This window comes from Xenopus tropicalis, chromosome 9 (genome assembly GCF_000004195.4).
Source record: "Xenopus tropicalis strain Nigerian chromosome 9, UCB_Xtro_10.0, whole genome shotgun sequence".
Classification (NCBI taxonomy): Eukaryota; Metazoa; Chordata; class Amphibia; order Anura; family Pipidae; genus Xenopus; species Xenopus tropicalis.
In genome coordinates, this window is record NC_030685.2 from 34,985,496 (window position 1) to 35,012,998 (window position 27,503).

Below are 27,503 nucleotides of genomic sequence, written 5' to 3' on the forward strand. Positions count from 1 at the left end.
TCTGCCTGTTATAAATGGGGATCACTGACCTCAGCAGCTAAAATACCTAGTAGAAAATTGTTCTAGCAGCTACAATGTGTTGTTATTGTTTCATTGTATGACATCTTCCTATTCAGACCATGACCAATTCATATTCCAGTCTCTCATTTGAGATTATAGGGTACACTCTAACCGCCAGATAGCTGCTGAACTTCCCAAATGGAGAGTTGCTGATTAAATAGCTAAATAATTCATAACCGACAAAAAATAATTTAAAAAAAGACCAATCGCAAATTCTCTCAGAATATCACTGCCTATGTCATACTAAAATGTAATGTAAAAGGGATCTAGTTTTTTAATTTCAAGGCTCCTTTGTGTCCGTGTACCCTGCATGCAGTTCATCAAAGCAGGCTGAACTGGCACATTGGAATTAGGTGGAAATTGCAGCATGTGCAGGTGTAGGTGCATGTACCTATGAGAATAGCGTTTGAGTGCATATTTTTGTGCTCTGTACTTCAATTCATCAATAAACCCAAATGTTCTTCTTTTTCATAACCACCCCTCTCTTTAGCTCGCACATCTCTCTTTGTTACACCCACATACTGTATATAGAAATACACACTGTATTGTTTATCTTGCATTCATATACTGCATCACTCTCACAATCTCTCCTTTTCCCCTCATGCATGCACACACATACCTTCCTATTGTTCTGTCTTTAACACATCGCTCTCTCACTCCCAGTAGTTTTCCTCTTCCCATTTCATATACTTTGTATTGATCCTGTGTGCATTTTTCTACCTTTCTTTGTCATCACCGCTCAGTTCTTTTGCATGTTGCCTTTCTCTTTACTGTTTTCAGCCTCCTCATTACTATTCCCATCATCTAAATTCTATCACCGCTAAAAGAGCAGTCACCTAGAAAATGAAAACCATTGCCCCTAACCAGGAATATATAGATTAATACCCACTTATTTCCTTTCATTTCATCAGATCCCCTTAGTTAATTAATAATAACGTTAGGGAAAACACATTACATGCTTACCCCTTGATGGAAAGCGAAACCTGAACACTGCATGGGCAGAATCTATATGAGACAGGAGAGTAACCTAATTATGAGAGAACAATGTGTGCAGGTGCAGTCCGCCAATGATATCATATCCAGCCTGTTAATCACTCACATTCCGAAATGCAGACAGCAGTTGTTGTACAAATAACACTGCATTATTTCTGCAATAACTATATGGCTGAGGTTTTTAGTATGAAAGAGGCTCACTAGGTAAGAACTTCATTAGATGACACACTCATATACTCTTATCATTTTTAACCCTTACTATTAAATCCCCTTTTATATATCACATTTTTTTTATGTTAAAGAAGAACTAAATCCCCCCACAAACAAAATCCCCCATCCACTGCTCTCTATCAGCCCCATCCCTGCTCTATTACATAGAAAAGTGTCCCTGTTTGTAAACTTTACTACTTGTAACTAATACCTGCCCTAGCTGCAACTCAGCACGCGCCAAAAAGCTCAGTGTTGGTGAACTGGTAGACAAATATCCGAAGATACAGAGGATAGTGCCTATTATTTCTGCTGTGCTACTCTGGACAGATTCACTCAACACAAGTCAGGTTTACAAACAAGGATGCTTTTCCATGTAAAAGACTCTGCAAGATCCGATGGAGGGCAATGGAAGGGGGCTTTTGTTTGTGGGGGGGTTAGTTCTCCTTTAAACCTCGCTATCAGTTATAATTATTATGCTTCCTCACCCTCACATGGAAATGTCGACTAAGCCCATGTCATGAGTGTGATAATCATTCACTTTGGGCATTTTTGAGACATCTTTGCATGTTTAACTTTAAATCAAATAGGTTTAAAACCACAAATACACTAGATAAGTATAGATATCTATCTTTACACCATGCCTAATCTAAACCACATCCTGTACCATCATTTATTTTAATCACCATTTCCACCCTATTAATGTCTTTCTCTTCTTATTCTAGCCAATAGGTGGATTTTATGCTTATTCTTAGTTTTTATGTACCTTTTTCACTTTTATGCTGTTGCTGCACATTGAACTTTTTTTTAAAAAAATATCCTATTGATTCTACATTTTCCTCTTTCCTTTTCCATGTTTCTTTAAACTAAAATCAAGTCAGTAAGGCCTTTACAAATAACCATTTTTAGGTGCATTAAACTCATGTTTGAGACAGGTTTGAGTGCACGAGCTAACTGGATGCATTCAATTCTGCCTATTGTACCCATATGCTTTCAGACCTGTATGTTTAAAGCGGATAAAAAGCTCTAATAGAGAAATGCATGCTGAACTCACAAAAATGTCCTTGCATTACAAATGAATATAAAGGCAATATATGCATTTGGATGCATGCAGGTTAATAGATGCACATTGACCGGCCCATGTGTAAGTAACTGATTTTATAAACATTTGTAACATCTTGACATTACCATTACATCCACCTTTTCTGTCATTCGCTCATAATTCTAAATAGCAGTTTTTAACATCCCATAACATCACATGTTCCAGGTTCTACCACCACTCTTTGTCTTCTCTACATACCATTTCAGATTTTATCATATATCCCTGTTTATTTACCCAACCCTTTCATTTCTATCTTTTTATTTGAAACCAATTACCATCTTTAATTCTTGGTTGGCTTTTCTTTGGTTATTTCACTTTTTGCCTGTAGTTCTCTAGTAGGGATGCCCCGAATACATAATTTGGCTGAATATCGAAATGAATCCAAACCCTAATTTGCTTATTTCAACTCGATGAAAATTGTCCAGCGCTAGAAAGTTAAGGGTTTTAAGGGTTGTGGTTTAGCTCAGCATATTTTTGGCATTTGGCCAAATCTGAATTTTGTACAAAGAATACGAGATTCAGTCCACTCTTACTTTCTAGTCAGGCATTTGAACCATTTGATGCAGCAAACAGATAGTATTTTGAACATCAGACTGGAGAAATGCACAATAGAAAGGCACATTAGTTTGAGACCCGTTGCAGATACCCCTATACATCAAAAGTGAAATTTAAGGCAAACTGCCCCTTTAAAAGCACAACAAAAGTTGTAACGCTGCAAAGATTGGTAAAAAAGTAACATGTGTTGTTTCTTCTGGGGTTCAGCCCATGCACCTACATAACTAAAATATTATATTATTTCTTTACGAGTTTTATCCCGTTTCAAGAATTGGTACTTCAGCATTTTCATTTTGCCATCCATAGCATATGCACACATGTGTCCACCATATAAAGGTGAATGTTAACATCATCAGTTAAACTATAACATCCTGCATTTCTAGCTGTCCCACTGGAAAATGTTACTGCCCTAGGTTTTTATGAACCCGTTAATATATTTATATATTCTCATGATTGTTCTACTGCTACACATTTGTGTAAAAGCACATTTGACAGAGTTCTGGTGCCAGACTGTAGAATGCAATAAGACTGCTAATTATATGGCTGTCTTTTGCCATTACTGTAATATGACAATTTTTCTTGCAGGGTAGCAGCCTTAAACCCTGCTCTCCATCTTCTGTTTTGTTTACTAAGCCCTCCTCCACTCCTAAAATAAACTGGGCTGTCCTTATTTATTTCCCAAACTAGAGGGAAATAAAACCAGTCATTCTTAGAGCAGATTTTCTCTCTTTTTTTCTTATTCCTCAGGTTATATTTAGTAGAGATAAAACACTCACTGATGAATCACATGGATCTGTGCAGATATTTCTGTACTCCAAGGAATAGAAGTTTATGTTTGCCATTTGTTTAGCACCCTGCAAGTCCTTTTGTTAACATCAACATTAGCCGGGCACTGAACCTGACACCTGCCATCTGAAGCTGCATTTACTTCTACTATCGGCACTTTTCCTTATAATTTCTTTCAATAGAACAACAGAGTTTCCTCTGAGACACTGATCTGTTACCTTTTAGCTCTGTCTAATATATAAGTGACAACAATTGGCAAAATCTGAAGGAAAATGCCATTTGCATCATCTCATCTCAGAAGGTATATTGCTGTGCTGAATATACTGTTTTACTCTCACTGGTTACTGGCAATTATTAGAATATCCACCATCAGAAGCTGCCTGCTTTTTTTCTGTAAAACTCAGGGAGTGCAATTTGCTGTGGCTACGATGTATTGTGACATCTGGGTCTGTGCATTTCTGAAACACTATGATTTATTTCTCCAGTGGCACAGGAAAATTAGTGTTTTTTTCTTTTTTTGTGGAGAGAGCCACCCTGTTCTGTTATTGTGTGTGTGATTGTTTTGGCTTCCTCTGCACACAGGGGTGCTAAGTGCAAGTAGAAAAGGTCTCTGTGCTGCTCACCTTATACAAATTTAAAACAAATCCTTCCTGAGCTCTTGGATGCACTCCCTCCTTACTCACGACCCATGTCATCCCTCCCTCAGCCACTACTCCTCCTCTATCTATTCCTCCCATTCCCTCCTCCTCCATCCTCCCTCTCTTTCTCTTTACACCACTCCAAACAATTCAGAATCCCCTCTGCTTTCCTCGATTCCACAAGTGCAGAACAGCAAGTGCTGCACAGACATAGGAAAGATAACACTGCGAGGAAAGAGAGAGGATTATCACAGCTCCCAGGTGGGGACTGCACTGATCAGCTGTATTATTGATGGTGAGCCTGTACTGATGGGCTGAGGACCTCTGACTTCAGCTCCCCATGGTTGACCATTACTACTTTGGATCTTCCATATCAACCTAAAGGAAAGCAATTACTTATCATGACAGGGATTAGGGCGATATTCTATTACTTCTTAGTGGATCTTTTGACTTTACTCTGCTGGGCACAGGGCAAAGGTGGCCAACACTTTGGAAGCACTGTGGTGGTGTCTGATGTCAACCTTTCCAACCATGGAGACCAAGGGTCATCAGAGCCCCCTCAGACTGCTGAGGGATGCAGGGGTTATTTTGATGTCATGGGGCAATGGGACCCACCATTCAACTGTAGCTCGGGGGAATTTCTCTACTGCTGTGGCACTTGTGGCTTCAGATACTGCTGTAAGTTCAAACAAGCAAGGCTGGACCAAAACACCTGCACTAACTATGACAGACCAGTCTGGCTGCAGCCTGGGAAGACACCCCCTAAAATTGATGACCCTTCCCATGACCCTACTAGGGATAAAACTAATTTGATTGTCTACATCATATGTGGAGTAGTGGCTGTCATGGTGCTTGTTGGGATTTTCACTAAATTGGGACTGGAGAAGGCTCATAGACCACAGAGGGAAAATATGTCAAGGTAGGTAATAATTATGTTTTTAACCTTCTTTACTCTTCAGAATCTTTCTTTCCTTTTGCTCTACCTTACAAACTTAGCCATCAGCACACCTCAAACCCCCTTTACATCATAGTCGCCACTAACTTTGTTTAAGTACCTACTCTTTGTGTTTTCGAGGGAAGTAAGCAAGTAAACTGCAATCATAAATATGCAAGGGAAAATCAGCCTGCATTTACAATGTAATAAATGGTATTGCTTGAGCTTTTTACTCTGCAGTAAAGATTTTATTGTGCAGTTAAAAAAGACTGAATCTGCAATATAGTTGCTCCCCCCTAATAGGAAGATTATAGAAATAAGATGATAATTTCTGTGTATATCATCTGCCCAGTGAAGAAGAAGCAATAAGGTCAGATGACCATCTACATTACCCTTCTCAACCTATTTAATAACGTCTTCTGTTGCTATCTTGCTGTGATATTAACAAAGATATCTGCCACCCACACATTGAGTGCAGAAATACCTCTTGTAGCTTATTTGTGCAGCAACTGGTTTATTCGCTCTCTCCTTAGCAAGCTGGAAATGTTATACACCTGCACATACTCTGCTCACATTCTCCTTTAATTAGGTTACGCTCCTGTCTCTCACACCCTCCACGAGCAGTTTCAATTTTAGGGCGGGTGTAAGCATGTAACATCTTTTCCCTAATGTCATTAGAAATTAACTGCAAATCTGCTGGAAGGGAAGATAATTAATCTTCATGTCTGAGGTTAGGGGCAATGCCTTTCATTTTCTGGGCAACTGTGGTTTTTTATTTATGATGGATTTTTAGGACATGATAGAAGTGCTGAGGGGCTTCACGGAAGACCAGGCAAAATATCGCCTTCAAAAAAAGCAAGACTGCAATGAAAGAGAGGTGGGAAAAATACACTCAGGAGCAGGGGAAAGTGTGTGTGTGAAAGAAATAGGACAAGACGGAGAAAGTGGTGGGTGCGTGTGTGTGTGTGCCCCTGGGGAGCATCACACAGAAGTAGCTGCAAGTGAAAGATTACAAACAGAATGTCCATTTTAGGTCACAACACTTTACGCCATGGAAAAGAGTCAAATGCAAAAATGCTGAAAAAAATCAGAAAGAAAAAGAGGGAATATTAGCCTATTTGTAAAGAAAGAAATAGAGAATGTGGGAGGAAAAGGGAGAGTGAAAGAAATAATGCACAAAAATAAGTGGATGTGGAGTGAATGGGTGCTAATGTATCAACACAAAGAAGGTATTGTGAGAGGAAGAGAGCACGTTAGAGAGTACAAGAGAGAGGACAGAGAAAGCTATGTGTGGGCAGTGGGCAGGTTGACAGTTTGGGACAAAAGCCCATTTCTATCAGCATCTCAGCATTCAGATCGTGTCAGCTTCAGCGCGAAGACATAACATATTTTTAACTTTTCTGTGCAATCTGATTCATTATGCAAATCTGAGCCACATGATAGCAGATGGAAGCATGTTTAGAGATTACAAGTTTGGCTTTTCTATGAATTTAAAATTAACAGCAATATTTAGTTCCTTCTCTGTCTCTCTCTCTCTATATATATTATATATATATATATACACACACACGTGCACACATATGCACATACATACTGTGTATATGCTCGCTGTTTGTGTTTGGTTATGTATGTATATGCAAATACCTATATATATATATATATATATATATATATATATATATATATATATATATATATATATAGTGACTGAAAGTCTATGCATCTGTGCATTAAAAACTAAGGATACTTGCAAAGTGATCTATTGTAAAAACGTTTGAGTTAAAACAATGGGTAATGGGTAAGACCTGGGTGCTATTCTTTTTGTTACCGTGCAAGTGTTCATCTCAGCCATTCATTGCGGTAATAAGACAGGGACTCTACTACTGGGTTTCTTTATAACCTCTTATTGATTCCCCATATTGAAAGTCTTCCTTTGGGAAAAGGCAAGAACAAACACAGATCTGTGTATGCACACAGGTGATAATGTGTGTATTACTATATACAATATATATATAAAGGATTTTGTGCATAATGCTTTATACACTTTCTACATATTAACACAGGGGATCCTGATATATTGCTTTTTATACTTATCTATATACTGTATGCACATGTGCATTATGCTTTTAACACTTCTCTAAGTACAGGGCTTTATGTACAGATTCAGGTCTTTTAATGCATGCAAAAAAGTGATTTTTGTATAAAGCACCATGTACGGTTGTACATGTTCACCCAAGTTTGGTGCTTCCATATATGTTTTTGTGGGCATGTGGGCCTGATATACCCCATCTCATGATCACATCAGCCCATAGCTGAGAGGTAGCAGTTGGTGTGGCAGGTTCAACTTTGAAATAACCACCCTACTTGGACCAATCAAATCTTAGCTGTATTTCTGACAGGACAGAGGACCTATTGCTCCAGCAGGGCAGGAGTTTCAGACTTTTAGGTTCATAGTTCCATATTTTGTTGAGTAAAGTCCCACCACAGTTACAGTCTTTTTTGTGCTGCAGGGGTGACTGCAGAGAATGAGCCAGAGAAGAGACTGAAGTAGAAATTAAAGTAGGCAATGGCAACCCTGCAATCATTCTCTTTATGAATTGCAGCTCCAAGCATCCCTAAACAGCCTGCAGCTTTTGGGAGAGTCTTGGAGTTGTGCTTCAAAAGAGCTCAGTATTGTAAGTTTGAGAACCTTATTTTATACTTGGGGGTATTTAACATGCAGTTTCCCACAAGCCTATTTTACATAAAATTGCCACTGCTAATTACCCCATTGCTGTGAGTTAGGGGTACTTTTTGGAAATTGGTAACTATGACCACTCTTTAGGGTAATTTAACATAATGCTGTTACTGCCTATTACACTTCAATATGTTATGGTCATTCAGTATAATGTAGCTGCTGTCTACCACCCTGCTGTGTGATATGGTCATTCAATATAATGCAGTCACTGCCTATTAATCTGCTGTGTATCAGGGCACTTAATATAATGCAGCCATTGCCTATTACCCTGCTGTGTGTTAGGGCCATTCAATATAATGCAGCCACTGCCTATTGCCCTGCTGTGTGTTATGGCCATTCAATATAATGCAGCCACTGCCTATTGCCCTGCTGTGTGTTATGGCCATTCAATATAATGCAGCCACTGCCTATTGCCCTGCTGTGTGTTATGGCCATTCAATATAATGCAGCCACTGCCTATTGCCCTGCTGTGTGTTATGGCCATTCAATATAATGCAGCCATTGCCTATTACCCTGCTGTGTGTTAGGGCCATTCAATATAATGCAGCCACTGCCTATTACCCTGCTGTGTGTTAGGGCCATTCAAGATGTTGCTGCTGCTGCCTATTATACTGCTGTGTGTTAAGGCCATTAAATCTGATGCATTTACTGCCTATTACCCTGCTGTGTGTTAGGGCCATTCAATATAATGCAGCCGCTGCCTATTACCCTGCTGTGTGTTAGGGCCATTCAATATAATGCAGCCACTGCCTATTGCCCAGCTGTGTGTTAGGGCCATTCAATATAATGCAGCCACTGCCTATTACCCTGCTGTGTGTTAGGGCCATTCAATATAATGCAGCCACTGCCTATTACCCTGCTGTGTGTTAGGGCCATTCAAGATGTTGCTGCTGCTGCCTATTATACTGCTGTGTGTTAAGGCCATTAAATTTAATGCATTTACTGCCTATTACCCTACTATGTGTGATAGCAATTCAGTATAATGCAGCCACTGCCTATTAACCTGCTATTTTCGGGCCTATTACCCTGCTGTGTGTTAGGGCCATTCAATATAATGCAGCCGCTGCCTATTACCCTGCTGTGTGTTAGGGCCATTCAATATAATGCAGCCACTGCCTATTGCCCAGCTGTGTGTTAGGGCCATTCAATATAATGCAGCCACTGCCTATTACCCTGCTGTGTGTTAGGGCCATTCAATATAATGCAGCCACTGCCTATTACCCTGCTGTGTGTTAGGGCCATTCAAGATGTTGCTGCTGCTGCCTATTATACTGCTGTGTGTTAAGGCCATTAAATTTAATGCATTTACTGCCTATTACCCTACTATGTGTGATAGCAATTCAGTATAATGCAGCCACTGCCTATTAACCTGCTATTTTCGGGCCTATTACTCTGCTGTGTGTTAGGACAGTTCAGTATAATGCAGCCAATGCCTATTACCCTGCTGTGTGTATGGCACTTAATATAATGCAGCCATTGCCTTTTTTTTACAGCGTTTTAAGCCATTTATTATACTGTACCTGCTGCCTTTTAATCTAAGGTGTAAAGGGTATGTGGGTGAGTAAAATATTAGTGGCCAGTCATTCTTACTATGCAGTGTGTTAAAGGTTATTTTATGTGAACTTTTAGCAAAATATTTCATGGGGGGCGTTTTTCATTTACTTAAATACATTTAATTACAACCGTACGTGGTTTTATGGGAGTGAATTGTGAGCAGTTGGGGGAATTTCTGCATATGAGGTGCATTCTGGGTACATTGGCAGGAGTGTGATGTAGTTTTGGGACAATGATGGCCATATATTGCACTGTAGATGTCAGGGGAAAGATTTCTTTGGTGTTTTCCATACCACCTCTTTATATTTCATGCTTCTTTTTAAATGTTGCTATTTTTTTCCTGCCTGGTCTCTAGCCTCTCATTTTCAGTTTAGTGTCTGAAACCCCTACTCTGTCAATATTTTTCTATAGCCTCACAAAAGAATTGGTGCATATTGCTGGTTCCACAGATCTATGAATCCCCGCAGGAGATTTTTTTAATATTAATAAACATATCTGTAGATTGCCAAAGTGATTTTCTTGTGCCTTAGAGTATACACAAATCTGTAAATTGCCACAAGTGGTTTTCTGTATGTTGCTTAAAACACAGACCTATAAATGCCCTCAAATGAGATTTCTGTTTATTCATTTATACACAAATCTATAAATGTCCATAAGTAATTTTGTGTGTAGCACTTTACTCACAGACCTAAAAATGCCCAAAAGGGATTTTGTGTGCAGTTTTTTACAGTTAAAAAATATATCTATTTGCACACTTAGAGAATTAATAACACTTCATTTAATAGTACACTGTATTTGAATTATTTATTGCATGTTGGGTAAAGATTATATTTATGGTTTTTTTTTTCATTTTATGCATAGATACATTGATTTTACTTTCAGAAAATGTATTTTCTCCTCTGGGAAACTGAATATTGTAGACAGTTTGATTAATGTCTTTTTATCAGCCTTACTGGTACCACTCAGGGGTTGAAAAACTGTTCCGCGTGAATAGATCCCGTAGGAATAGCCAGGCCCGTGCAACAAGGCCTGCTTTTGCCCAAGCCAAGTGTTTCATGCTAAATTTGTGCTTTTATGACATGATTTGTCATGATTTCTTTGATGGTTGATTTAACCTTTCACTGTCAACTTGTAGTGCAGCTTTTCTCTGCTCTGAAAATGTAGGCTCCTTTGTCTTTTATAAACCCTGGGTAGGAAGGTGTCCTAGTAGGGCAAAACAATTGGGGGCTCTTGGCGGTAGGATCATTGTGCTGATTTTGCAAGTTCTCCCACTTAGAAATCATGGAGGGGTCTGAAATTCACATTGTAGGTGCATTCCCACTGTGAGAGACAGTATTTAAAAAACAAATCAGGAAATCACATTGTATGATTTTTAAAGAATGTATATTTATTGCACTGCTGCACGTAAGTATTTGAACACCAGGCAATCAGCAAGAATTCTGGCTCTCAAAGACCTGTTACTCTGTTACTAAAAAGTCCACCTCTACTCCACTCATTAATCTAAATTAGTGGCACCTGTCTGAGCACTTTAAAAACACCTGTCCACCCCACAGTCAGTCAGACTCCAACTACTACCATGGGCAAGACCAAAGAGCTGTCAAAAGACACCAGAGATAAAATTGTGGACCTCCACAAGGCTGGAAAGGGCTATGGGGCAATTGCCAAGCAACTTGGTGAAAATAGATCAACTGTTGAAGCAATTGTTAGAAAATGGAAAAGGCTAAAGACGACTGTCAGTCTCCCTAGGACTGGGGCTCCATGCAAGATCTCACCTTGTGGGGTATCACTGATAATAAGAACACAACGCCGTCATGGTTTCAAACCATGCATTGCATGGAAGGTTCATGCTCAAGTCATCACATGTGCAGGCCGTCTGAAGTTTGCCAATGACCATCTGGATGATCCAGAGGAGGCATAGGAGAAAGTCATGTGGTCAGATGAGACCAAAGTTTTTTTGATCTAAACTTTACTTGCCGTGTTTGGAGGAAAAATAAGGATGAGTTGCATCCCAAGAACACCTCCCTACTGTGAAGCATGGGGGTAGTAATATCATGCTTTGGGGGTGCTTTACTGCGAAGGGGACAGGCCGACTGCACTGTATTAACGAGATTTTGAGCCACAACCTCCTTCCCTCAGTCAGAGCATTGAAGATGGGTCATGGCTGGGTCTTCCAACATGACCCGAAGCACACAGCCAGGATAACCAAGGAGTGGCTCTGTAAGAGGCATATCAAGGTTCTGGAGTGGCCTAGCCAGTCCCCAGACCTAAATCTTTGGAGGAAGCTGAAGCTCTGTGTTGCTCAGAAACAGCCCCGAAACCTGACAGATCTAGAGGAGATCTGTGTGTAGGAGTGGGACAAAATCCCTGTTGCAGTGTGTGCAAACCTGGTCAAGAACTACAGGAAACCTCTGTAATTGCAAACAAAGGCTTCTGTACCAAATATTAACACTGATTTGAACTCAGGTGTTCAAATATTTATGTGCAGCAGTACAATACAAATACATTCTTTAAAAATCATGCAATATGATTTCCTGAATTTATTTTTTAAATGCTGTCTCTCACAGTGGGAATGCACCTACAATGTGAATTTCAGACCCCTCCATGATTTCTAAGTGGGAGAACTTGCAAAATCGCAGGGTGTTCAAATACTTATTGTTCTCACTGTAGAACAGACATTGTTATTCTAGAATTCATATGATGAGGAGCATGTCAGCTGTTTGTGTAAGCAGGTTAGGTTGGCCCTACTAATACTTGTTTGCTTTGTAAATGTAGATTGCAACACCCTGTAAAGAAACAAAAAGTCCCTACCTTAACATGCATAGAAAACTCAATGGAAATATGGCAAGTTTTAAACTCAGGCAGTAGTATATACATAGTGGCAGCAGACCCAGCAGCTGGTTGGGGGCCAATGGGTTGCATAAAGGCTAGTAAACTGAAAACTTCCAATACATAAATCACCTTTAAAAATAATTTAAGTATAACAAAAACAATTTGATTTTACAAGAGATTGTAAGCATCCTGAAACTGCCCAGTAGCGAAGAGCGATACAGATTCACAAAATTCCCATAGCAAAACGTTTTGCAAATCTGTGCTTGGATTTCACCATGCATTTTGTTTTACAGGAAAAAGTATGTTTTTTTATGCGGGAAAAGAGAAAACGCCTATTGACTCCAATGCATTTGGCTCAGAAAAAAATGCCCATTGACTTCAATGCATTTGCAAATGTTTTGGCAAAACGTATCAGAGCAGTTTCACTCATCAATACTGCAAGACTGAGCAACCATTTATTTTCCTGCAACTGACAAAGTCAGTCTTATTTGTACTTTGCAAACTGAAAGGATGACTGCATTACTTTAAAAATTAGGATTTCTCAAAATGGATATTGCTTTAAAAATGCTGTGTGGCAGTGTGGATATAATTAATGGCTTTTTCATGTTGGTTCCCCTTTAATATGTGCACAGACAATAGGGAAGAGGTATTGGTGTGGGTTTGCTTGTCTCCTTGTGACCTTGGAGAAGTCACTTCTTATCCTCTTTCAGTGCCTGGAGGTTGGTGCCTTGATTACTATACAGCTCATTAAAAAGGTAGCGAAAAGACTGAAATGATAACCTGCAACCTTCCTACCAACGTTACAGTGGCTGGAGGCGCTTATTATTCTCCTTTTACTTATATAGCTCCAACCTGTTACACTGCTTTTCAGATATTGTAATCATTTATATGGGTATCTGACCCAGCAGAGCTTATGTTCTAATTCCTTTATCAAATTCAAACACACTATGGTCAGTTTTCATCAGGAGCCAGTTAATCTACCTTTCTGTTTTCATGGGAGGAAACTAGACCATCAGAGAGAAACCCTTTCAGACACAGGGAGAATATTATTAAAGATAATTCCTCTGTTGGAATTGAACCAGGACCCTCACACAAGAAGGCGTCCATGCTTAACAAAGAGCAATAAATGGAAGGAAGCTTTCCACTTAGTACCTAAGCAGAGTTTAAAGGTGCACTAAATTTTACATCAAACCTTATCTAAACATGGATTCTAATGGCCCACTATGTTACAATAGAAGAACATTATCATCCCCTGTTCTAGTGAAACAAGTGTTATTACTTGTTACATGGTGCGCTCTGTGACAGCAATGCAGTAGAATAACAGGACAAATGTACAACTGTGTAGCCTGACCTGATACCTCTATATATCATCTCTTCAATATCATGGCTGTTTAAAGTAAAATTGTAACCTTAAATAAACCTTTCCTATGTTATAGATGGCCCTGTTCTCGGCAGATTTTAGTTGGGCTTCATTTTATATGGTATTCAGTTTATTAGCCTTCTTATTCTGCATCTTTCTGACCTGTAGCTGACCATGTTATTTAAAAGACAGAATGACCATGGGGTTTCAGTTTTTTGTTTAATCTCTAACCTACTTGGATTCTGGAGAATTAAGCCCTTGCTCCCTGGTATTAAATGCCAACCCTGCTGCATGATAAAACATTAAAATAATCCAGAAACCTCAAAAAAAGACCAATTAATATTTGACCTAGAATATTATTATATATATATTTTAGTTGAATGTTAAGGTAAGCTAATGCTTTGAACCTGTCTTTACATATTCATGTGATGCTGTTGATAAGATAATCTACAGGAAATGTATGAATTTATATGCAAAAATAAAAATGAGGGAATTTATGGATTGGTTTAGATATGTTAATAATATTGGACATGATTTAAAATTGAAAAAATTTGGAGATGAGAAGTTGAGGAGGAATGCTTTGGGCATAGAATTTAAGGAGACTGGAACTCTGTGATACTTCATGGATGACTGGAGTTGGACCATATGTGGATTCAGAGAATTGTCTTCCAAAAGTAGTGCTATTGCCAAGGGGGTGTTTAGATTTCTGCTTCACAGAAGCTGAGTTCCAAATGCTCTGATGTTGACTACAGTATGTGCTGCTGTAACCTCAGTAACCTTAGTCCCTTGATTAGCTCTCAGAAACGTTCAGACAACCCTAGCGACAAAGACAGATTTGCCATAATATACAATTATATTATTTAATTTACTGTACCAGATGGATTGTTATACATTGTGCAGCTTTATGTACTTTAGTATTGCTGTTTGGTAGGAAGGGCTGACTGAATGGGCAATAACACAGCTGTAGAATTACCAGCCAACAATCCATCTAAACTTATGATGAAATTGTGAGTTCTAGGTTAGCAACCAGAGGTCAACATTATCATGATACCAGGTTCTTGGATCAGGTGCTATAACTAGTAAATAGTGCAAGGTATGTGGGAAATAAACAGACACAATTTGCCTCCCTATTGTCAACATAATTACATGGAATGTTGTTTTTTTTATACTCCATAGGTCTGTTTCTCTGCATATTGATTAAAGTATTTTCTAATCAATAAGCAGCACATTTTAATGTCAATAATATGATTTGAAAGAAGGCAGCTGAAAGAGCATGCTGGGTGTTGCAGGATTGAACTACTTTCTGAGATATTGCTTCTTACATATACTGCAGTCAGCCAATACACAGTCGTGTGATTTAATGACTTCAATATTATTCTTGACAACAAAGCTTGAACAACTGGCATTTGGGACTAGCTTGGATTAGCCAACAATTTAAACCCCAATCGATCCTAATTCTGAGTAATTTACTATCTCGATAGCTTACAGCACAGGTCCCAGTAAAATCTTTGCAAAAAACATTAAGTCAGTAATGTATAGTTGATTTAATAACCTTAGAGGTAAAAGCTGTGCTACTAGTAAGAAGAGAGATGTTCTATTATGAACAAACTCTCATAAGGAGTTGCAAACCAGCCCACTACCCTTTCTGGCCACAGCAGGGACATAGCCAGATTTGTGATCTTCACTTTCCTATTGCTCATTTATATAGCTTTTGCCCAGATGTAGATTACCTTTTAAAGCAGAATAACTATTTATTAAGAATAATTTAGGGGGGATAGCAACATTGCTCTTCAGTAAAACAGGCAGCTGTAACAATAATAATGGCGCTAGCCTACAGAATCCATGTTCTGGATCATCTCTCATCCTTTACTAATAATGTTCTTGATTATGGTCATATATCAGTGGGATGAAGACTGGATCATAGCAAGGATATTAACAAGAAGAAACCTATTTTTGCATGCATGGTAGTCACCAACTATGATGATTGTAATGGTAGGAGTTCTTTCCATCAGAACTAACTGACTAACCTTCAGCTATTTGTTTATAAACTCCCCTAACCCCAACAGTATTTCATACAAAGTACTTAATGTATTTCAGACAGAGCTTGAAATAGTTTGCTATTTGATTGTTATAAAAATCTATAGGAAGCATATTGATCCAAAAGGACTTCTAACAGTGGAAATGATTTGTATCGTGCATATAAAATACCTCTGTTTTATGCAAAATATTTTGCTTATGGCGTGTACTTTACTGGAACGGATACTTGCAACTCTGTGTTGTACATTAATGGCATGTGCAGGGCTTATTTACTGGCAGCAGGGCAGGGTGCCAAAATCAAGCACAAGCTGCTATGTTGTATGACTTTGTACACCGCTCTGCCATCAACACCTGTGGGAGCAGGTCCTTGTGCTTCCATCGTGCGTAAAATGTTGCCTCTATTCAGCAGTGCTTTATTCATTAGGGGTAGGTAGGAAGAGGCCCATAGATGCCCATTCTCCTGTCACTTAGATTATCAGTATACAGCCCCCTCTCTATCAGTTTTCTAGTATTCTAATGATTTACCATGCAAGGACCAAACAGATTAGCCTCAAATTCCCTGTTTGCCCTGTTTAGCCCTAAATTGCAAAAAAACACAGATGTTTTAATGATTAAAATAATAGCCAAAAATAATGTCATTAAAATCATCATTGAAATCAATGTCAATACATTTATTATTAGCAATGTTGTGTTCCTGATCTTTAATGTGGTGCTCAAGACACAAAGCAGGATCAGACATTTCGGGACAATAGAAAACACTTCCTCAAGTGAAATATAATGTCAAGTCCAGCAGGAATATATTGCCATTTGTACTTACAGTACATGGAAATTCTTGTGCAGCATAGGATACATTTAGGTTTTTTTGAATACATAAAACAGTGCCGGGGGTACAAATTTATGTACAAATACATAACAGTGCATAGGGTGAGATAAGTCTTAATAATTGCTCTTTTTCCTTTTATCACAGCTCATTTGCAATTAGTATATCTTGGGAATAAGCTATTAAGTACAGTAGTCTTTTGCTTCTAGTTTTGTATGGTTTCTGACCCTCTGTGCCTAAAAGTATAAGTGGGGTTGTGCCAGATAAATAGTTTATGCCCAGGATAACTTGGGTAGGTAGTTATGGCTTTAATTTTATTCTTCCATTTGGCAGTGTCAAGATCAGAAAACGATGGAAGTTTATTGGTGATAAGTTGTTCAGTAGTTCTGACCTCTTTTTGGAAAGTACATTTTTCCTGCTGTGTGATACTGCCATGCTTTAAAAGGCAAGTAGTGCCATCTTATTAACTCCACAATGCTTCAGGAAATTAAGTTTTTTTGGCTTATGTCCTTTGTGTTGTCAGTGTTGAGATATGTAGACCTTGGGAGTTAATGCTGTTCCCCTGCTCAATTTTGTCATCTTCAATTTATAAAGGTTCATATCGACACGGTTACTTTCTGAAATCTATGATCATATCTTTTGTTTTTGCTCTCTTAAACCAGACCGTGGTTCCTGCTGTACTTAAAAATGTCGGACACTACTTGTCTGTATCTTGTTTCATCATCATTTTGGATTGGACCTAGTACTGTAGTATCATCTGCAAACTTGAAAACTTTGTAGTTATCTACAGGAGATGAGCTGTCAGAGGTGTATAAAGAAAAAAGCTTGAGACCTAGACAGCATCTTGTGATATTAAGCACAAGCCCTATTCATTGAACTCATGTTGGAGAGTATAATGTCCCTTTATTAAGTTATTTCTTATAAAAATACATCTCTGCAGATTCTTAATGTACAGTGGATTATACAGACAGCAGTGCCTAGCTATAATCAGTGTATAAAGGTAGCCTAATGTAGCCTAATCTAGTTTAGCAATACCCTGTGCCCCACCTCTCACAACTCTGGTCATGCCCATTCCCACACCTTGTGTCTCAACCCTTTCTCCTTGTAGATTGTAAGCTCTTTTGGGCAGGGCTCTCTTCACCTCTTGTATCGGTTATTGATTGCTTTATATGTTACTCTGTATGTCCAATGTATGAAACCCACTTATTGTACAGCGCTGCGGAATATGTTGGCGCTTTATAAATAAATGTTAATAATAATAATAATGTACAGTATATATTTATAGCTTGTTTGCTACAAACTTATTAAATGAAACATGTTACATTGACTTCATTATTAAAGTGGTGGAGGAAAACTGAGAAAAATACACCTACAAATTAACCATATAATAGTTTTATTTTAATATCAAAGGCAAATGTGTACTGGGGGAGGATAGTGGATTTCTGATGGACAGCAGTGGGTCACTTCCCCTAACAAGTGTCTCAAAAGCCACCAGTCATTAAAAATAAAAACAAAGATTTCATTGGTTCCTATCAGCTGCATTTTAGTGAAGTTTAATATCTATGTTAGTAAATAAGCCCTACAGTGTCATTATTCAGTTTGCAAACTCTGATTTAATATACATTTATAAAGTCTTACACTTAATAAATGAAAGTGTTTACAAATTAATTAGGTTAGCAGCTGGAACACCAAAACAAAAACATTTGATTGGTTGTAGTAGGTTACTAAATCAGGGCACGCTTTTCCCTGTTCTTGTATGACCTGTGACATTTTTGACAGTTTTACAAGCTAGTAAAGACATTACCTTAGAGCCTTCTGGAACTCTTCTCTGTTCCCTGCCAGGCACTTGGTATTTATGAAGCAGACACATGCTGTCAGGGATTTGCATACTATTTGAAGGCACAGTGCCTTCAAAACAACATCAGTAAGAAAACTTTCCCCCACAGTACGTCATTCTCAGTATATCACTGAGATATTAATGGTATCTTTATGTAACTTTGGTTTTCTTCCACATTTAAAAAACTTTATTTGACTTCTAATGATTCTGACCCTAAAGTGTGCATAATAAAACCTTAGATAGTAGGATCCGGTTTTGGGAGCCCTCTGTTAGTGACAGGATTAGACTTGAAGCTATTGTACATTGGCTACTGGCAGAGCTAGAAGGTGCAAATGTGAGAGCTAGGGGAAGGGAGCCCTGTATCTGTAGTCCTGATTGTAGGCAAAGGAGCCTTGACTGGTACAGAAAGCAGGGAGGTCACAAGGGGTGGTGGAGGAAGTGCCAGTTAGCCAAGAGAGTCAGCCAGGTGTGGTCACTTGAGTCTTTGGGGGTCTGGATCTTGGGAGATGGTTGCCTGCCCTATGTGCCCATCCAATACATAGAATAATGGGTAAAGTAACCCTGACACAAATTTTCATTTAAAGTGTGTGTGCCTGCTTTAATGGCATATCTTATTCACAGCCCCATATTCACGTTCTTTATGCCAGTCACATATGAAGAAATGGACCAATGGTATATGCCTGTAGTAAAAAATGGACTGGAGCAGTCAGAATGATTTAATGTGCTGTGGAAATAAAGTTGAAGCATTATTACTATTTCTATTAAATCTTGTGTTATACTGTTTTTGTTTTCTAATATTCTATATTCTAATTCTAATAATTTCAAGTTCTTTCATCACCCTTTTTTACAAGCAAAAGCCTTTACAAAAACTACAGTTTAATATGCAATTTAGCCCTTTAAAATTCTTGGCATACTCAATAGAAAATAGAAATGCATCATTCAGAATTAGGCCTCTCCAATGATTTATCAGTTGCCCAACAAAACATGGAGAATAACTAGCTGAATCATTCTATTTGTTGCTTTCGTGGGTTTATACATTTTTTGTGTCACCCCATGAGCATTGAGTCATAAAACAAAGGTCTGGGTCTCCATACCTGGCACAGAAATACTTTCATTTTATTAAACCACCATAGCTGTTATCACTGTGCTTGACTGCTCATCGTATGCTGCTTATTATCTTTTCTACAGTACAAAGCAACTGGCTGAGACTCGTACATTATGATAATTTAATAAACACTGTTCAGGGTTGTCTCTACATCTTTATATTTACTGACAATGTGGTTAGGATAATGGGAAAATACAATTTAGTTTAATTTCTGGTGTAAACATTACACTCAGAGCAAAAACATTTCAAAGGCATAGCATAGATAAAACATAGCTATAATTATGGTATAGAGAGGTCCTGTACGCAGAATCTCTTTGTTCTTTTTTTTAAAACCTTTAGTTCTGCTGGAGAGCTAGACAATATCTGATTGAGTGCCACTTTTTGGGAAGTATTTTATTTTAATTGGCATCTCTGATCCTGCCAGCTCCCATTCACCAACTCAATAATAGATCTTTAAGCTTTGGCTGGCAGGTATGAATCACTGTGCCTTTTAGAAGATGGCAGCAGTATCCATCGTGAAAGAAAAAAAAAAAGCTTTATTTCATTGTCAATTTTTTTCTCCAAAAGTTTCTTTGATGACGTTATTTGGAACATTTTTCTTTTTTTTAGATGATCAATAGATTTAAAGGAGCATTGAAAGCCTGCGGTAGACCTGTATTATGTCGATTCTTTCTTCATTTTGAGCTATTTGTACGGGGGGAGGGGGGCACAGGTGGCCTAAGGCACTAAAGATATGGCAAAAAAAAGTCCATAGTAGCACTTCCTCTTCATCTGGTTTTGAGCACTGGTGACTAATTATAAACCCCACACCACCATTATTATAGGAGTGTTGTATCTGCAGACATGTACAGAAGTCCAATGAGTAAGACACTTTAGAAGGATTGCATGATGCCATAGTCTTTAACTGTTCTTTACAATATTAGGGAAGCTTAGGCAGTCTTAATAAAACAATACATTTCAGTAGCTGCACTTTTAGTTTTTTAAGCAAGATGTAATAAATTAGCACTATATTAGAATAAAAAAATGGACAAACACAATCTATTAAACATACACAAAAGAAAGATGAACTATATTGCCCTTCCCCATCAATGCCATCAAGTGCCCTCCTTTTTAAAGGTATGGACAGACTGGAGAAATATACAAGGTAAAAATCACTAATATATAAGTTTCCCAAGGCAAATGTCAACTAAAATGTGCAGTATCCAGATACATGAAACTGTCATACAGCATGTACATTTTGTGTTTACACATTTCGTATCAACAAGCAACTGTCTTAATGCAACAGACCAGTCCTTTTTGGACATTTGTTGACATTATTGTATGTTGTCCTGGCCTAATGTATCTATTAAAATACAGTAAATGCCAGATGCTGAACTAGATGAATATAATTCTGATGTTATATGCCAAATGAAATGTTAGGATATCATGCAGTTTCCCTTTTCTAAATGATCTGATAATTCAAAACTCCCAAAAAAAATCTATCTTGTTATTCTTCTGCAAGATAAAGAACATCCACCTGTACATTTCTGTCTACTTGTGGCGGGTACTTAATACTAACATTTTTTTTAGATGAGGCTTAAAGTGTAAGCATGGTTGTGCGCTATGCTACATACTTTAAGCAAGGAATGCTGTTTCATTTTTATGAGAGCAGGGATTGAAGTGGGTCCTCCACTTCTGTTTTTTGCCCAACTTCTGTCCTGTCTGGATGCAGCTCTTTGTCAGGAAGCACAACCTGAAACACTTGAAAAAAAAGTAAGCAAAATACAGGTCATCAACAGGAACATAGGCAGTAGGAGCAGTATCAAGTCAGAGAGGCTTGGTAGTTACTGGTATCTTGAAAAGCTGGGGTCACTCATGAAATGCTGTGGTCACTGTGTTTCCCTCTTTCTCTCTGAGGGTAAACTGTTAATAGTTCACCTATCAGTAAGTAGGTTCCAGAGAAGACTCTAAAAAGTCTGAATCGGGGTAAACATTGCTGGAAATAGTCCAGTTTTCCATATAGTGACCCATTTCAACCGCAGTACACAAGTAAGGAGAAAACTCATTAAACCATAACATAGTTAGTATTTCCAACTGCATATATATTGCTCAAATAAAATCCTAATGCTGCACGACACATTAATATATCAAATATCAGAACTGCTAAGTAGCCATGTAGCTTGATGACTTGCTGTGTGTCATGTAAATGAAAAGTTTTACGACCAAAAAGCAAAATAAGAAACAGAGGCAATTTTTTTTCTTGTAGGGCTAACCTAAACACTAATAAATAGTGGGGCAATACTGTGTCTACACTGTATACCAACTATGGCGACACAATCAAATGGCAGAAGTTGCAATACCAACACAGTGTAACTTCAAGCACGTATGGGCCTATATTCTAATTACATCAGGGCTTTCCACTTTTTTCATACATCATATGCAAATAAAGTAATGTTCATTTTTTTCTGATACTAAAACAGGCCGGGACACTAATAGTCTGAATATTTAGGAATCTGGCTTTTTTTAAAATGTGCTTCAGCCACCAATAGTGAAACTCAAACCACTAAAGTAACCATTTAATGCTGCATTTTTGCTGTTTTCTCCTTAGTTCCCCACTTAATCTCCCACTACCAGGACAGAGTACTCACTCCCATCCCTCCTCTTTTTAACCGTTAATGAATAATTAATTCACCTGTACTGACCTTTGAGTCTGAGTAAACGCAGCCCCTGTTATTGTCCATTAAATAGAGCATTCTGGGAGAGACATACCTTCCATGTGGTATTTTTTTCTGGTTACTGTTCCTTACTACCTACCTGCTCTGATTTATGGTTCAGTGCCCTGACGGTGGAGGGGGGGGAGAATAAGAGGTTGGCTTACAGTCATTATATAGAGTACAACCTACTGGTAAGCACTTAGCAGTGTAGCCAAAAGCTGCTAACACCACAGCTGTTTTAGTGACCATCAAACCACTAACATGGTCATAGTACCATGTACAGTAACTGTTTATAGGAACTATTTTATACAGAATTAACTTGACTTTTCAAAAAAACATTACTTCTACTTTAATCAGTCAAAATACAAGGGGAAAATGATTACATATTATTTACACTTGCTGCTGAATGAACATGCTGTGCAAACTATATAAAATCATGTATACAAATTTTTTACTTCATTGAAAAAATCTTATATTCACAATACAGATATTTTATTTGGCGCTTGCAAAACAGATTTCTCAGCTAAATTTAACAGCTCCTTTTCCACAAATACCTCATCCAGTAATGTAGGTCAGTGTGCTATGTGCAAAGGTACGCCCACATGCTAATACAACTTTATATGAAATATAAAGGTAGTTTACCATAAATCTATCTATCTATCATCTATCTATCTATCCATATCTTTCTAGCTACAGAAATGTAAACATAGACAACAGAACACTGAAAGCATATCAGTTGGATGTTTAATTCTATAAAGGGAAATGCTGGCATTATATTAAATTTTTAAGTTGTGGACATTACACCTCCTTAATTATATGTTACCTAAAGGCTGATTATGTAGGGGATCAGACAAGACCTATGACAATTCCTGTATCCTTGAGGGAGTTGTGCTTGTAGGATGCTGAGAGCATCAGAGGGTGTCTGTAAAGGAAGGAGGACCCTGTTGTTTACAAGCTGTAAGGTGGCTGATGCATTTTTTAGCACTGCAGAGCTGCCTAATCTCAAGTAAGCCATTATTTAGAAAGTATTCCAGTGAGTAGATCCCTTGGAACCCACTGTACAATTCAGTGATAGGTATTCCAGTTTCTTTTGCCAATACTGCAGAGAGTTCCCAGGCTTGTCTGATGGCAAGCAGGCATGCAGCCTATGTATACCTTAGAATGATGTGCTAGAAAAGGGTTACACATGGAAACAGTTTAGGGTAATGGCAGATAAGGAAATGTGTTGCCTGCGATAAATCCAGGCTACTTACAGGTGACAAATCCCCTGAAGATACTTAAGTACCAGTGGGAAAACATTTGTGGGCTCATTTATATCCGCAGATGCAGTAAGCCAAGTGCAAGTTTGAATGCATTTGCCATGTTTTTTCCCCACAATGCAGCATTTTTCACAGCAACGCAAGTGTCATTATGGCCACAAGTGTGCATTGCGCCTGGCGCAGTCATACTGCTTATGGTGCAAAAGTGTCTGATTCTGCAAAATGAACACAACTGTGTGGGTACTTCTTTGTAAATTGTACAAAATTGCATGGAAGTCTGTCTGGTGTCATTTCTGGTGTTTGATATGAGAGCGAAGTCTACACCTGATTCTTTAGGCACAAGTACAAGCAGGGTGCAAAGGTGGTGGTAGCTCCAGGGTTCTCCTTGTGTCAATAGGTGCAGCAGCACCCGATCCAGTACGATAGGTAAGAAGGACTGAAGATCGCTATGCTTGACACCTTTGAGTGTTCTAAGTTTAAGTGGTTTTATGTGCAAATCATTGTGGGGAAAAGTGCGCGCTGCCCACTGCGTCTGCAGATGTACTGTAAATGAGCCCTAGAAATTGCTTAATGGACAATTTTTAGCAGTTTAGAAATTCCTATGTTTTACTGCCAGTGATGCACACTTCACACCAATAATAAGGTATTTTCAGGAGATTTGTCACCTGCAGGTAGACCACAATACATGAAAATGTCTTTTTATTCATTGATCACGGGAGATACCACAATGCATTCAATAACATTTAATGTATTTATCAGTAAGTTACATGTGTTGTGTGTATTATAGGCCAGCACACTTTCTGTACAGAAATCCAGAAACAAATTATCATTTTTCTTTGGTTTTAGATTAAGTGACATTTTCTTTACTTGGCATACAGATATTTTATGTATAACAAATGATGTATACACTGTTTAAACCTGTTATGTGCCACCTGCTGGAAAGTTTCTTTGCTTTTAACTCTACCTAAAATGCATAAATGCCTAACAGGCTATGTTCCCTGCAGAATCCTGCTGCATTATCACAATATACTTGTTTATTTAATCACTTACACAGTAGGAACCATTCAGCATTCAGTTAAGCTAGTACAGCAGATACAGCGGGTGAGACAGAGTCAATCTAATGTACAAACAGCTTCTTATGTTATAGCGTTGAAGGAAGAGACTTAAACGGTGCAAAGGTCTAATAAACTAGTGCAACCCATCAAATGTCAGATGCTACTTACTTATTAGTTGCTTTGGTAAGGTCCTCAATAGGGATGCTCAACATGTCGTAAATAACAATGGCTCTACAGCATCAGCTAAACCTACCAATTATTTCCTAAACTGCTATAACTCTAACAGCCTTATACACAGTGCATTGCTAACAGTTACATTTCCCATCTCATGCTGTTAGGGACAGGCATCAGTATGGAGAATAGCACACAGGATTAGAGAAATTCTGGAGGATCCAGAATTCTATTATATACAGAGGCACAAGGTAAGGAGTTAGACATCATTTTGAGGTTTAGTTTTCCATTAACTAGCAAGTACATTTTGTATTATTTCACCTGGAATCCCTGGGAATTTTCTTGTCTAGTATGAAACAAGTATGACTTTAGTCATTTTATTACCTAGAATGGAATGGACTATAAAAACAATGATTCCTTAGTGCCACCTTTTACATTTTCTTGTGGATCTTCTCCTAGGTTTTGATGCCCGAGGTGTTTATTTTATTTTGAAATTTTTAGAAATAATAATGGCATTTTCTCAAAATGTTCCCATATTTTTATGACCTCAGCTCTTTGGGTTCATATTTTGTCCATTTATATATATATATATATATATATACAGACTTTTAAAATCAGTATCTAATTGATGATTGCGTTCAAGGGGTTGTTCACGTTCACGTTTAAGTTTAAGTATAATGTAGACAGTGTTATTTTGGGACAGTTTACAATTGGTCTTTATTTTTATTTGCTGTTTTTGAATTATTTAATGTTATGTTCTGCAGCTTTCCAGTTTGGAATTTCTGCAGCTATATGGCTGCTAGGGTCTGATTTATCCTTGCAACCAGGCAGTGGCTCAAATGAAAACTGAAATATGAATATGAGTTTTTGACTGCCAGGGTAAGTGACCCCCCCCCCCCCTTTGAAAGAAAGACTGGAATATGAATAAAGGAAGCCCTAAATAGAAAAATAAGTAATAATAGAGTAAGAATAACAATATAATTGTAGCCTCACAGAGTAATAGTTTTTGGTTGCTGGGTCAGTGATCCCCAATTGAAAACTGGATAGAGTCAGAGGAGGAAGGAAAATAATTTAAAAACTATCAAATCTAAGGACCAGTTAAAAAGATTTAGGCTACTCTATAACATACTAAAGTTAACCCAAAGGAAAAACACCCCTTTGATGATTTTTACGGTTACAGGCCCTTGTTCCTTAGTTTTCTCTTCTTGTCTCCTCTGCTCTGAAGTGCGAGAGCAATTGTGTTCATTTGTAAGCATCGCCAATAATTGCAGGTTGTCAGATACATCAATAATGCTAGAATTTGGGGAAAAACGAGTCATTGTAGGAATGAAAACATTTTTTCAAGAGTCAGAACCAGAACCATAGAAATAGACAAATACTGATTTCAACTGCAGTTACATCTTTAATACCCACTGACAAATGCCAATAAATGTAACTGTGGAAGTTGCTTAGAATCAGCAATATAGAAACAAGCAATTCAGCCAGTAAGAATTCACCACCAAATGAGGACAAGAGTGGAGGTTAAGTCTTTCTTACTGAGACTGAAGGACAACGGGGCTAATGTATGTTCTCAGTGGTTAGAGTACAGCTACAATCTGTGCATGAGGGAAATGCCAACTGGTGCTGAAAGGTAACATTGCTATTGATAAATTGCTTGAGGATTTCTGTACCTGCAGGTTTCTGCATTAATTAACCAGCATGGCTTCCCATTTCTAGACAACCAAGTAATCCCTTTCTGACAGCACTTGCCTTGGTTTCATACAACTGAAAAGTTTTCTTTGGGTTAACTGATTATCACAACCTAAGGCTTTTTGGAAGTACGTACAGTAATTCAAGTTTATTGCAGTGTAATAATCATGGATTTGCAACTTCAATGGGGAACAAACAAACTAATAACTAGGGGTTTAAAGCAGTAATCTTCGTATTTAACCCATTAGAAGGACTTTTGGCGTTTTTAACAATACAGACAGATATTTACTTTAAAGGAACAGTAACATCAAAAAGGGAAACTTTTTTTTTTACATTCAAATTCAGCATCTATTGATTGAGCACCAACAATTAAACTATTTATTGACAAGAAATGTCCTATTGTTTTTATAAGAAAAGAGACTTCCAGGGCCTGTAGGGAAGTGAAGGAATGGGGGCCATGACAGGGCTAAGAAGTGGCTACAGGAAAGAATAGGTTGCAAGAGGTTGTAGTTTTGCAAGTGATTGGCCAGCGATAGTGGGTAGTGATGAGCAAATTTTCTTGGCAGGCATGGATTCCCAGTGAATTTCTGCATTTTGCCCTTTTTGAGTTGTTTCATGAAACTCCTCCAAAAAACGAGGCAGTCACGTCAAAATGGGCATGGATGCGTCAAAATATGTGCATGGCAACCGTGTTTCCATAGTTTCCCCAATTTTTCTGTGAAGCGAAACGGAACAGGTTCGCTGATTCGCTCATCACTAATAGAGAGTTTTAAGTGGGCAGAGGAAAGCATTCACCATTTTACCTTTGTAGCTCCACTCGTCCTTTATTGGGATTTTGTAAGTAGGACAGGTGGCGAGTTTTTTAGTTGCAGCTATATGGAGTTATGGTAAAGGGCAGCAAGCTATTGACCAGGAACGATGGCAAAAGTTGTTGGGTCTGAGGCTTAGGGTTGTGGATACTAGCTGCTATTAAAAAGTGAGGGGTAAATAATAGGGGGCTAGCATCAGCATTTGCAATGTGGGGGATACCAGGGGATCTTCATGAGAACAGCTTTCAGTGGCTAGTAGTGGGAAATAAGTTA

At 38.2% G+C, this 27,503-nt stretch overlaps 1 protein-coding gene across 1 annotated transcript in view; it reads left to right on the plus strand.

Moving 5' to 3' along the window:
• The first annotated feature begins 4,521 nt into the window (after nucleotides 1-4,521).
• The window catches only part of shisa9 (shisa family member 9), a 195,698-nt gene continuing 172,716 nt past the window's right edge, over nucleotides 4,522-27,503 (plus strand). The window contains 1 exon segment of the mRNA NM_001112925.1: nucleotides 4,522-5,260. Coding sequence (NP_001106396.1) covers nucleotides 4,938-5,260 — 323 coding nt within the window. The 5' untranslated portion in view covers nucleotides 4,522-4,937.